Source organism: Branchiostoma belcheri, unplaced genomic scaffold (assembly GCF_001625305.1).
Source record: "Branchiostoma belcheri isolate BF01 breed outbred unplaced genomic scaffold, Haploidv18h27 scaffold204, whole genome shotgun sequence".
NCBI classification, from domain to species: domain Eukaryota; kingdom Metazoa; phylum Chordata; class Leptocardii; order Amphioxiformes; family Branchiostomatidae; genus Branchiostoma; species Branchiostoma belcheri.
The window spans coordinates 1,910-15,864 of NW_017803536.1; the positions used below are offsets into that span (position 1 = coordinate 1,910).

The window sequence follows — 13,955 nt, forward strand, 5'->3', positions numbered from 1 at the left end:
TCTAAAAAATAATGTTTTTGAGACATTTTAAAACACAGCGTCCAAATCCTCGTCTGCCTGCACATGTTGAAAAATCCCGTGGTTGTGAAAATGACGTCATGCGGCCAGTGGAAAATTACTAAAGATAATTTCAAACAAATTTTGTTGTTTTTCGGATTTTATTACAATTAATTTCTCGTTTGAGAATATATTTATCAAGGGTTAGCAATATTGGTGTCTTTCTTGAATTATATTTGAAAAAGAGTTTTCGAAACTGGTATCATACCGGAGGTTGTTTTAGGTCCCACACCGGCGTTTTCAGTAACATTTACAGAGAAGTTGCTTTGGTGCAATGCGGCTTCGCTACGGCTCGCGAATATAGTTAATCACTCTGGCCACTTTGGTGGGAGCTGCACGAGAGGGGCGAAAATAAATTCCAGAGTGATCGTTATTCATTTCCCTAGGAACTGGGTGTAACGTTATATATCCATGTTTAAACTTTAAAGGTCTACATCCAAATTTTATATGTCTGTTGGTGTACAGTGTCTTTACCTGAATACATAGAATATTATTTCCAAAATACAATATATTTACGTACTGAATTTGTGGAAACAGCTCTTCAGCATCCGTTATCAACAAAACTGATTACAAGTTTCAGGGCTTAGGTACCGATAACTCAGTTACTGGAGGGCACTTTTTCTAGACCGTTAAGCAGCGCCTGATTACACGTTTTATAGCTGTAACACTACTATCCATCACTAGGGGGTCTTTTTTGAGACCGTCAAACAACTATGTAAAATACTTGAAATATCAGCTAGTTTATTGCTGCTTACACTGTTGCGATGGCATCAAACTGAAGTTATAATGTTCCCTCCCATTATGAATGAAAATCTGTCTGGTTCTCATTCATAATATCAATAATATGACAATGCCAAGAGATGATTTAGAATGTTTACACACTGAATATGAATGTAACATAATGTAGACTAAGTGCAGTTAGCCTTCGTATAAGAGTTTGTAATAATCTTATTATCTACATCCTACAGATTCATAATCTATGTTCATCTCTGTGACGTTGTATCCAAAAGTTTACAACAGTTACTATATACTATCTTTTCTAATCAGATGGACTAAATACATGTTGTATATTACTAGCATGTTCCATATGTCAAAGTATTGAGTATATGCTAGAGTCATGTTGGAATGAGCATGGTACTATATTGCCAATTATAAAAATCTAATATTGCAACATAATGTGCATAATAATGGTGGTTACAGTGGGCTGGTGTGATACAGCAAAAGACAGTTACTAGTATACCAGGCATACAGGTACAGTGTTTACAGAGTTCTATCAGGGCAAATATAGGCCAGAAGCAAGCTGACTTCTTCATGCACCAGATCCCAAGTTGGGTGAATATCATGGGGTGCATGGAAACATGAGGTCATCTCCCAAACATCCAGGAACACAGCATTTGTTTCCGCGAAAATGTCTCTCATTATGTTATTAAAATCCTCAGAATAATAGTCGTCGGCTTGTAGGTACAAGTTCGGACTGATCGGGCGCCTGCTCGGAGGAAAAGAGCTCAACGCCATGTTGGCCGACTTCACCACGACCAATGTTTCCTGCGATCTCTGGTGAAGCCGCAAGATGGCGTCCCTGACGGCCAGTATCCTCCTGCGGTAGACGTCCACCGGTTCGGGGGTGAAGTGCGCCCAGATGTTGATAACGAACGTGACCGTGGACCCGCCTTGCAGACGATCCAGTGCGTCGACTATGTACTCCATGTTGTGTACTTTGAAAGGGTTCCCGTGCACTGGAAAGTTGTGAAACTACAGAGGGACAAACACATTCAATGAGAAACATCCCGGCCTGTATTCTGGGGAGTTCTTATACTGAGGGCAATAAATGCCCTAAGCAAAGTCATATTGCATAAAATTGCTACATACATTCATTTGCTTTAGGCTGAAGTAGCACCTGTATGTACATGTAGCACTGACATGCGTACATGTCCATGGTACTGAAAGTACTGTGCAGCCTATGGTATGAGATACACTGTTCTGTATACTACTGCTACTAAGAAACATACAATCCTTATTAATTTGTTTAACGAGCCCCTGGGACACGTAGCATGGGCGGCAATTTGAGATGGAGGACTCCGGAAAAAGTTGGTACTTTCCACACCTTAATTTCTTGGCTTAAGTCCTAGGGCTTATACAATGTACCATCTTCTGTGTGGATGTGATCCATGCACAGCCAGTGGCACTTTATGGGTTAAAACTTTACACGTGTTAAACATTTTATTTTGATTTCTTACTCCTTACATTTACATGTTATATTTAAGTCAAAATTAGTTCAAACTAGTATAAGATAGGACCTAGTGCCTTTTCTTGTTATGCCCTTAAAATACATTGTGACTAACAAAGAGAGCTTGCCTGGAAGTGCATGTGAAAGTCGGTGATGTTGTTATGTGCAGCGCACGGGCCCAGCCTGCAGCTGTCCAGGTCGGGTGCCAGGCGGATGGTGGAGAGACCCAGCTTACCGTGCAGGTGTTCAAACCACTGACGGGCGGTCGAGTCCTGACAACACACAAGGGGAGGAATTCCAGATCTTTTCAAATTCTTGGAAAATGTAACTAATAACTCTACGGGCTCAAGCATTTCCCAACATGGTCTGCTAATTCACATACTACATGTACTAATTTGTGTCAAAGGATTATGCATGTTACACTTTCCCCCACTCTGGAGCATACGACCCCAGTTACCTCGTGTACTGTGGCTAAAAGTTCAAACTAAATGTATAACATACCCCATGGATGAATAGGCTCTCCCCTGCTAAGCACTTGGAAATGCTGTCGACATCCGGGAACCTTCTGGCGTTGCAGTACCGACTGTACCACTTATCGTGGAGGAAGAACCCATCTGAATCTGGACGGACGATTCCTGCTGACGGGGCACACTTCGGTAAAGTGGAGGGATCTGGGGCATGCAACAGAAATGCCACTATATAAGTACCTAATACCAGCTCAGAAAAGAACAAAGACATAGTCATGCCTTCAAGTACCAGAGTTATCAACCAGTTGAGGTGTTAGAAAACTCTTTATGGAACTCGCTGCCACCAAGTACAGTAGGGGCATTATCATAAGATTCAAGCTTCAAACAATGTTTACAGTTAGATGTTCAAGGGTTAGGAGTAACAAGTCGTTCGGTGTAATGCAGCCAGCTGCCGCCGCGCCGCGTGCCTGAGAAGCTGGATGTTATGCCCAAGGGCAGTTAAACGGGCAATCAAAGTTATATTGCACAACTATTGTAGCAGGTACAATGTATGGCAAGTTCTTGAGAAGTACTAAATATCGAAATAATGTCTACGATATTGCTATCATCGTCCATTATTTTACCTTCCATATATTCGAACATGAGTCTGCCTTCCTCACATCCGCTGAAGATGACAATGTGTGTGTCTTCATCCGGGTTATCTGACCCGCCGTACGGGTGAAGACACATGCCGGTAGACGTGTCTTGTAGCGTCCGAAACCGGGTATGGGGGACATGCAGACTTTTTTCATCGCAGTCTCTGGCAAAAAGCGTATTTTTATTTAACATTACATTAATCAAAATTTCAACAAAAAACTAGTTTTGCTGACTAATACCCGAGTGATAGAAAAACACTGACAATATTCATTTCATCATAGAATGCACAGTATATAGTACACAATTGTGTTTCTCTTGTGAGTAATACATTTAGACATGAAATGAACCGAGTTTGAGTCCTGCCATGCCACTGATCTTGTACCCTTGGGAAAGGCTGAAGGTTAACCTACCCAAGTGTTATCTCTGTGCCTTCGCGAATTTCTCCCTTTGTGTCCAGAACAAGGCATTTCTTGGAAACAGCATGCATGAGCCTGCCGTCTGGCCAATGGACGAACAGCTGTCTCTGCCGATTGCCACAGTCCTTTAGAACGAGCTTGTTGATTGGCTGTTGCTCGCCTGGATAGGTTTTGACGTGGAGACATTTTCCTCCTGAATGACGTATGACACCTGCAGTGACGGCGGGAAAAATCGTGTTAATGTGATGTCGTTCTTTCTGTGTTAAGGTTCGTCACTTGCTGTATCTAGAACTGTGCCTGATCCAAACCTAACCCATTTAGGCATAGAACTTTAGATTTATAGATAGGCGCGGTTCTGCATATGATAGCACTGCACTTTAGATGCACCAGATCATTGTTATTATCTACATTCATCATTATCATCAATTTCTCTTTATTATATCACCTTGGCAATTATTATCATATAAATACTAACTGTAATATTAGCAGTCTCTTGGCTATTCATGCAATACACTGGTGACAACGGTTGGATTTTGGCTTCTTTGTAACATGATGCTTACTTACATGGGACGTTATTAGCTGTTACATTCACACTCAAGGATCCGCCCACCACCTGGTCGATATAACTTCTGCAGTAAGATAATAAAATAACATATTGGGTAATAATGGACAATCATATCAAGAAAAATATGAATCAAAACAGAAAGTGCCGGTAAAAAAATGAAGAAAGACTATTTAAGATTGGTCTGGATGGGTCAGCTCCAAGATGGACGACTCATGACATCACAAATCAGTATGATGGCACTCAATGACCCAAGGTTAAAACAGAAGATTTTCCTACACAAAACCTGGAGGAAAGACTTGGAGGAAAGCACATGGCAAGGCTAATGAACTGAAGACAGGAAGGAGGATGATATAGGGGTTATCGGTAGTACAGATTTTGCAGTACTGACTCGTTGAACAGTCTGACGTCCTCCTCGGAGATCCCCAGGTACCCATGATCCCTCAGTGCTAACCCGCCACACCCCACGACCTTGTCACACGGGATGTCGCCCGGCCGGCCGCAGTACCAGCCTGCATCCGCATGCGCGCTGGAGAAGTCACACTCCTTGTTGGCAGGGTCCGGATCAGGCGATGGGAAACACTTAGTCTGGGCGGTGTGGTTTCCTGTAGTGATAAGAAGAATTGGATAAGATGGACGACTTATCACAAATCAACAAGGGGCTGCATGGGGGGGTCTCGACAATGCTCTACGCTGAATTTTGAGAGCCGGCTATGTATTACTCTGAATTCAGGAAGCCTCCCCATTACATTTTACGATAAATTCTTATGACGTCACAAATCAACATGGTGGCGCCCATTGACACAAGGGTAAAACCAAATAGGTTTTCCTAGGCCCAATCCCTAATCATTGACCTTGTGGCAGGTACATTTATTTTTATTATGTATGGCAAACGTCCATGAATAGAAGTTATTATTAAGCTAATACCTAGCCATTCTAAGATATTAAAAATAATAGCAAAGACTAATAATTTGTAAACAATGTGTTTATAACTGTATGCTGTGTCAGGAATGTATAACATTGTCTCGCTCTATGATGTGTAAAGAAAAATAAATGCCTAATGGCTAACGGACACTCCTGTGGCCAATGGATACTGTCTTGCCACCTATGATCTGCTTGGAGATTACCACCCACCGTCTCTAAAGCCACACGCATACACTCTCTTCCTGGGTATCGGCCGTATCCTCTTCAGAACATCTATAGCCTCCGCGGGGTGGATAAGTGTGACCTCTACCCGCGCCTCCCCGCTCCAACTCAGCCAGAAACTCACGGTGTACGTCCCGTCATCGTGGCCCGTCACCCGCCCCGCAGAACTCGCCAGCAACGAGGGGTTAAAAATCTTAGCTTTGAAATAATCCCCTCCGCGACTTTTTGGGCGGTTCAGCCAATCCCTGGCCTGTATTCTGACGTGTAGACTGTCGCCGAGGTGGTAGATTGGACCTGGACTCAAAAGTTCAAGTGTACTTCTTGACGCGCTTGTTAGAACATCAAACAGGTGGTTTGAATTTGTTTCGTCTGTGTGGTTTACTTCTATTTTGTTTACGGATGTAGTTCTGGGTCTCTCTGTGGCTTTAGGTACGTTCTGTACCACATGAGGGCTAGCTGTAGAGATTGCTCCTTCAAATGTAGCATTCAGACGAACGACGATGTGCTCGGGAAATTCCGTCGGGTCGTAGACCGTCGGAAGACCCGCGATTTCAACGATCGACTGTTCGGGAGTTTCCGGAGGTTTCTCGGTTTGGACTGGTAGCTGTGTCGATTTTTCATTTCTGAAACTTTTTTTCGAATCAGAAAAATCCTGTGAACTGGACACATGTTTCTTATGTGATATTGGCGTGCTAAAATCATGTGTGAATTTTTCATTACTGTTAGTTTTCTGTGTGACATTCTCAAATATATTTCTGTCATTTTCAATCAAACTTTTTGAGGCTGATTCGTTCCTTCCGTGACTGACATGAAACGCTGGCTTTTTGTTCAAATCGTAACCGTCGAGCAGAAGTTTTTGAGGAAATCCGTCGAACTGTCGCAGTCCCCCGTTTTTGTCGTAGAATATCCGAGGGTCGTGAAAGGGTTCTGTAGAGGACTGCAGTCGGTCGGTCTGTGGAATCAAAAGATCAAATGAATACGACTGTTTGTTGTGTAGATATTGATTGGGATATGTCAATAAGGTGGTGTTGTGGTTAGGGTTGTTGACTTAAAATCTGAAGCTAAAGGTTCAGGGTGTCTTATAGCAGGGTCCATTAATGTGCTATAGGGAAAGGAAAGGCACTCAACCTTTCCCGACTAGGAGGAAGATGAGTTTTGGAACATTCTCTTATTTGGGACGTATACGCCTTGTCCTATGCTTGAGGAGGACCAGACCTAGCTAGAGCACGTTAAAGAACCCACCACACCGCGAAACGAAAGGTACTGTAATTCACTTTATGTTCACGGTAGCAAAAGTTCACGGTCTGAGAAAAGTGAACATGTTCCCGGGAACTACATGTATGTATTCACGGTGGCGACAGGTGTAGGAAAAAAAAGTCCAGGAATTGTTTGTTAACTGTAATGATAAGTTCACGGTACAGACGTGACAGTGAAAACAGTGAACATAAAAGTTTCGTGAAAAAATCAGGAATCAGTAATTTAAGAAATTCACGAAGGAAAGATCTTAGAATTTCAGTAGTAACAGAAGATGCAGCCTTTGTAAAGTATAGGAAAACACTGGAGAGACAAGTGACAAAAATAAGTCGAAGTTTCGGGTGTGAAAAATCGATATAAGGATGTGTGAAACAATGGAACTGACCCTTCCAGCCACTTACCTTGTAGTAGTACACACAGGTGGCCAGGAACCCGAAAAACAGGACAACTCCTGCCCCTTTCTGCCAGAATGTCGTCTGTGCACTCATGGCTCTAAGTCTGGAACAAAATGGCGTTCAGTTTGAGGATAATTAAACAATGAACGTCACCACATGATGCATATACCGGAATTCAATATTGCCTAAACTATAAAAATGCCTGAGGGCTAATTGCAAGAACATGATAAAATAATAAACAGTAAAAATGATAACAAGTAATGCTTATGCTACGTACTTTGGATATAGTTATTGTCGGGTTTGATTTTTTTGTGTGTGCAGAAATGGTTGACATTTTGCGAGATGTATGAATTGGGAGGTGTTAATAGAAATGCAGCTTTTTGTAAGCAGGGGAGGCGAATTAAGCTAGGGAACATTTTGGTGACATTTCAAATAACTTGTCTCTTTCGGTGCTATAACGAGAGCAATGGCAAATAAAGTGCATTTCATCCTCCACTGCATTTTCTGTACAATATTTACATATTCTGTCGTTAACAGACAGTTGTTTGTATCTACCCTTTTGTATTTCTAATGTATGTGCGCTAACTCTAAACTTACATATGGCTGATACATAATATCAAAATAAATAAATAAACAATAACAATAGTGGTCACCCGACTGGTTTAAATGTGGCATTCTTAACTATTATAGTTTGGGGGCTTTTCGTTTTGTAACGTAGATTTTAACATTATGACTACAAATGTATAGACAAAATATTTACCCACAAGGTAACATATATTGGCTACTAGATAACCTATGCTCTGGGCGGCAACTTGAGTCATCATACCTTGAATCAACAACGGATCCTGCAAATAATGAATGGAGAGCAAAGCAGCATAACTTGTGCAATACTTATCTAAATGACGTCAAACTTGGTTTTTAAGTGGCTGGAGAGTTTTTATCTTCTGACTCTAGAAAACAGCTACTATGGTGATGTACAGCGTCTTGTGTGGCAAGACAAACTGAGCGTAATTAAGATTAGATTAAAGAAATATTTCTCTTTATTTACATGAACCACTGAGGGTTCAATGTATGATGACTAAACATGGCGGCCCGGGGCATAGGTTATCTGGCCAATTTACGTAAGTTACGTAACCTTGTGTGCAACAAAAGATCACTTGCTGAAAACAAAAGACCGCTTGTAAAACCTACAATTCGGAAATCGATTAAAATGACATAACCTGTGGTCCACTTAATCCTTTGTACTTTTGATATGTCGATCGTAATCTTATTGAAATATGTGGAATCTTACGACCGTTTTCATATTAAGTCCACTGTACGTTTTGTATTTGTTACCCCAATTTTGTGATTGTGTTCTTTATGTTTTCTGAGCAATGGATCCTTATAAGCACATTATGTACGCTCTGTCCAATCTAGGTCAATAAAATTTAAAAAAAAAAACAAGAATTCGGAGATCTCATACCTCCATGAAATATGCAGAGTTTATGTTAATGTATTGGAGGGGATTTGTCTAATCTATTATGGAAATAGGGTCATAATGAACATTATCTAGTTTAATTCATGATTGTCGAAAAGACATAAGGGGTCTTTCTTCATGTTGCAACAACAACACGCAATGGAACACAGTCACAGGCTAGTAGGCAGCAAAATTCATCTGACGGATGCTGTGCTCAACACATTACAAAACAGATATAATACAACCGAAAATACAGGTAAAATTATTACAAATACAAGAATAGGAATACAATAAAAAAAAAACAATGACTTAACTTATACTTAACTTGATTTAAAAAGTAACTTAAAGACATGATCAGGTGTGAATCTTGTCGACTGTAACTGGACATTGCCCCGGAGTAGTTAGTTTTATTTATACTAGTCGACACGGCAAACATGGTGCAATGACAACACCAGTGGGTATGGCGTCTTAAAAATCCATCAATCTTCCACAAACAACTCTGCTTCTGACAGACACACTTTGCTTTTGTTATCTATTTCTCAAAACTAGTCTAAGTTTACCTTGGAGTTAGTGCAAAAAGCTTTTCAAACAACAAGAAAATTTGTCAGTATATGACAAGGGGGTTCGTAAAAGGGCAAGGTATCCGGTAAAATCCAAATGACGCAATCACGGAAATATCAATGTTCATCTGTTGAAATGTTATGATTATTAGACAAGCATCATTTACGTACTTTGTTTTCTAATTTCTGTATGTTGTCAGAGGTTGTCATGATTAGTACATGGCAAGAACGCTGTAGATCAACTCTGGCAACCTCTGTACAAGAGAAAAGGATTGAAATTAAAGCAAATATTACTGATTGAAGCATATACATATACTACATTGTATTATCTCAAGGTTGGAACGATTTTTGCGTTGATTGCAATCGTGGTGAGCCAACAGGATATACTAATCTCCAAGCAGACTTTTTTTAGGGCAAGACACTATCAAATTGGCTAATGGTGTACCAATGGATACTGGTGGCCAATTTCATAGTGTGCTGGCTCAGAAGAAACCTGCTTGGAGACTAAGATTAGTAAGAAAATCTGAGAACATGTATCTATCCACTGAATCTTCCTAGAGATTACTGCTGCATATCTACTCACCAAATAGTCACAGTAGAGTTGACTTGGTGTTGGGGAAATGTCACCAACTCGGTTCAAACCTGGCTGGTACGAAGTGCCGTTTTGGATCAGACCACCGTAAGTGTAGTGTCCACATGGTTCGTTGTAGGTTTCCTCTCCTCCCTTAGTAATGACACAAACGAAAATAGACTGTCGCTGCCTTTTAGATAGTCAATAATGCATCATCCGAAGATCAGAAGTCATTCAGTATCTTTGACTACAGTACGTACTGTAGAGATTGATTGCCGAACACCGGAATAGGGCTCCAAAATCTGAAGCTTTGCTAGAGGCTCCTTAAAGGGGTTGCTAGCTTCACTTATTTACAATTTCTACCAACGATAACGTTGTCATAATATGAAGTCACTCATCGAATTAAGTAAATGTATATAGTTCTAGTATATGTCGAAGGGATAGAAAATGACATTTGCACCTTCTGATAATAATTAACCAAATGTCTATTATATTGTTGATAATAATAGCAGTAAAAAGATGCGTAGATCTTTGGTAGAAAAAAATAGATAAAGTCCTCGTCCTCGTGTTGAAATATTTAAACCTGTTTTTCTAACTTGTAAGTTAACTTTTCAAAGAAGAGATTATGCCACACACTTGAGAGATGGGGTGAAAAAGATCTTGAGAGAGAACCCGGTTTCAGCAGGACCCCCATGTTGACCCCCAGGCCAAATAGGCCATGTCTGTCTTGGTTGTTTGGCTGGGTTCTGAAGTGTCTAGTGAGTGGTTTGGTCACCCCTGGTCACGGTGTTGGTCCACACACGGGTACGTGCCCAAACTCCGCACGGGACCGTGGGTTACCGTGATGTTTGCGCCTTACAGTTTAACAGGTGGCTCAAATGTTTTTCAAAACCTGTTTTTGTGTGTTTCCTCAACACCTAATCCAGCAGAAATCCGAGCAAAGCTTGAGTAAATTGTATATATCTGCGTCAGATACAAGAAGTGGTCCGTGGTATGTGGAGGTAAAGGTCGGCCGTTACTGGCAAACTTATTGGTTTGTGGAGCGATCACAAGTCAAAGAGGACGTTGGAACAGGGCGGTTTGGTTAAACATTGCTTCTTGACATACCCGTCAAGTGCAATTCATGTCATTACGTTAGCATCAGCGTTACTTAAAAGGACGTGGTTTACTTTAAAGTTAAAGTTTGTTGGCCTGTTTTTCAAACGAGGACCTTCGTTGTAGGACACTACAATTCAAAGGTTTACTGTTACAGTAATACGGGAGGCAAATAAAAATAATAATAAAAACGCTCATAGTTATGTACGTTGACAATTACTAAATCTTGGTTGGCGTTGTTGACTAAAGGTTCGGAGTTCGAATCTTTAGCACACTGCGATGTTTTACACTTGGGTGAAAATGAGTACCTAGCTTCGGTTGGGGACGTCCCTCGGATAGGATGTAAAGCCTGGACGTTATACAGACATAGCTCCAATACTTCGTTGTCGAAAAGAGTCTTGCATAGGATGTACTAACTGTACAAAACCGGAGTGTTCCACCTAAAGTCGGCTTCGGATAAGGGCCACACCAAGTAATTTTTATGTATGACGTCCTCTGGAGACCCTAAATCCAATGCGAGAGCGTGAAAACAAAACAAGAAGGCAGAAAAACACAAGATGCCTACATTTGAAATATACTAAGGGACGATAAATGTTAAGGCACAAATTGAATGAGAGAACACAGTGGAACAACCAACAAGTCATGTTTCTTCCCTTTCATCACATTTTCCAATCTTGCGATTTGCGGCACTGTCGTGACTATTTGGTAATAGGTACAGGAAGCGAAATTTCTTCCTTTTTTCTGGGGATCGGACATGCCAAAATCAATGCGCGCGCGGACGTCATCCATGAAAATTACTTGGTGTGGCCTTATGTGAAACAACAAACAAACAAAGCTTCACTATACTAGCTGTGATCTGCCCTGCCATCTGGTCTGTTGATTTTAGACTAAGCGCATGCCTTGGAGTCAATATTTAAGAATGGATGTTAATGTAGTTAGGACCAGGCGTGGAATAATGATTGTATTTATCTCGTGTCAACAAAATGATGATGAGCTGTGTTTGTTCATCGTAGGTAGGGAATTTCAAACTCGTTTGTCGTCCGGTAATTTGGAATATCAACTAGTAATTCGAAAAAAAAGTATGGTAAACGTTTGGTAAAGTTTGAAGAATGGGTGATTTTTGTTCTCAGTGACGGAAGGAATTTGAGTTGAATGAGAGGGTTGACTTTTTGGTTGGGAATTTCAAACTCGTTTGTCGTCAAGTAATTTGGAACATCAACTTCATTCTAAATAGTGGAAAAAGGGTGTTACGTTTGATAAAGTTTGCAGAATGGGTGGGTGTTTTTTTTCTCAGTGACGGAAGGAATTTGAGTTGAATAAGAGGGTTGACTTTTTCCATTGCTGAAATAATAGAACATTGACGGACTGTCATTTCTTACCTGTGCCCTGACCATGGATATCCGGGATATCATGTAGGTTTGAATTGCACTTGTGTTACGAAAAACAAATAAGTGTATATCTCAACGGGTCACTTTACTTACCTTAAAATTCATTTTCAACCTATTTCTTCTCATTTACAACAGTTAGGATGGGTTGAGGTGTAAAGGTACGTATTTGAAAATACAAAGCGTTCGTTGGGCCATGAATACTAGTACACTATGTGTTACTTGTAACTTTATTTTCCGTAGACTAAGCTTAGCAAACGAAACTTGACAAAGTTTTTAGTTATGAATCAATAGACCAATAGTCGTACCAAAATCTGTTTCTAAACAGTCTGTGGGTGGGAAATTACTATTACTAATAGTGTGCTACGCCCTGAGTTCAACCGGTTTCACTATGACATCCTGTGCCCTAACAGCTGCTCAAATAAAGATATGTACTACTCGTATTTCTGACGTGACGATATCTAGAATTGTGTCAGGTCAAGTTTACCTTATTGAACAACCCTCATATCTATTAAAAAAATTTGAACATTTTTTCATATTAGAGAGAAAAGAAAAACGGAAAAGTACTAGCTGTTCGTTGTTGAAGAGTCGAGAATCTGTCGCTAATAAGTTGATCGTACAAACGAATTCTTACCTGTGTTAATTCTCCGAATCAGCGATCTGAAATTATGAGACGAATCGTCTGCTTGGTTCTGTCTGCAACGTCATCGCGGCAGGGGTTTGCATGATAGCTATAGTCTCGGTAAGAATCTTCTTAATTCTTCGAGATAGTTCGACTCGCGGACAAACCCCTAGATGTGCCTCAGGTGCAGGTGGTTGTTTCATACTCGTATTTGCCCCACGCGGACCGGATATTTGCAGAACCTGACGGGAGCGCCTAGCCTGAGAACTCTTGTCATTTCTCGTAGAGATATCGATGTTCTCGCGAGACCTAAGAATTGTCGTGTGCGCAGTTTCCTCACTACTCAGGACGGTAAAACTCAGGACGGTAAACCCTTATGGAGCAAAACTACCCAAAATTCTGACGGAAAATGGTTAGTGGAAGGGCCCTTGGCTGATTTTTAGGGTACCACCCATAAAATATAGCACTCACATTGGGACTTGTTTCTGCAGTTTTTAAAGTACCCAAAGTATGAAATACTTATTGAAATGTGCTAATATGAAGCAGTATATGTCAATATCACAAAGATTGCCTTATCAGAATATTTCCATTTTTGCTATTCTGATCATGAAATCGCATTGGATTAGCCTGGGTTCCATCCTGGTTAGTTTACGTCCTCTCCCACAGTCGCTACCTGGTTGGTGGTAGCGACTGTGGGAGCGGACGTAAACTAACCAGGATGGAACCCAGGCTAGCATTGGATGCCTTAAACAGGTGAATACCAGGATGACGCTTTGGTCTGATACCTGGTACAGAGGCCCGTCTCCCAGAGATCTAACTCCCTCCTCACACGTTCCACAAACCAACAAAAATCCAACACAAACAACAACATGCGGTACTAGCGGCACGGTGATTTGGATTGTTGACTTGGTTCTAATCTCCGGCAGGTTCCAATGGTGTTCCCCTTGGAAAGAGAATTTACGCCAATTCCCTTACTCGACTACTGAAAATGAGAGGCTAGCTTCGGTTAGGGACTGTGGGTTAGGGACGTCCTCCTTTGATCGTAGAACTTAAAGCGGATCCGGCCGCGCGGAGGTCCTGTGACAGTGGAGCATGGAAGTTTCAAG

General features: G+C 41.1%; 1 protein-coding gene across 1 annotated transcript; it reads right to left on the reverse strand.

Moving 5' to 3' along the window:
- Positions 1-921: 921 nt before the first annotated feature.
- LOC109469489 lies at positions 922-12,978 on the reverse strand. Its single transcript, XM_019768011.1, has 11 exons — positions 12,862-12,978; positions 9,760-9,900; positions 7,167-7,263; positions 5,500-6,463; positions 4,757-4,970; positions 4,368-4,432; positions 3,798-4,014; positions 3,375-3,550; positions 2,786-2,955; positions 2,413-2,556; positions 922-1,809 (listed from the first exon to the last, which is right to left on the reverse strand). The coding sequence occupies exons 3-11, from the start codon at positions 7,251-7,253 to the stop codon at positions 1,318-1,320; spliced, it is 2,529 nt and encodes an 842-aa protein (XP_019623570.1). The 5' UTR covers positions 7,254-7,263; positions 9,760-9,900; positions 12,862-12,978; the 3' UTR covers positions 922-1,317.
- Positions 12,979-13,955: the final 977 nt, after the last annotated feature.

Coding starts and splice junctions, on each gene's coding strand:
- LOC109469489 (XM_019768011.1), bottom strand. CDS start 7,253: ATGAGTGCACAGACGACATTCTGGCAGAAAGGGGCAGGAGTTGTCCTG. Junction 4,971..5,499: donor TGCGTGTGGCTTTAGAGACG/GTGGGTGGTAAT, acceptor TTATCACTACAG/GAAACCACACCGCCCAGACT. Junction 4,433..4,756: donor GACGTCAGACTGTTCAACGA/GTCAGTACTGCA, acceptor ATCTTACTGCAG/AAGTTATATCGACCAGGTGG.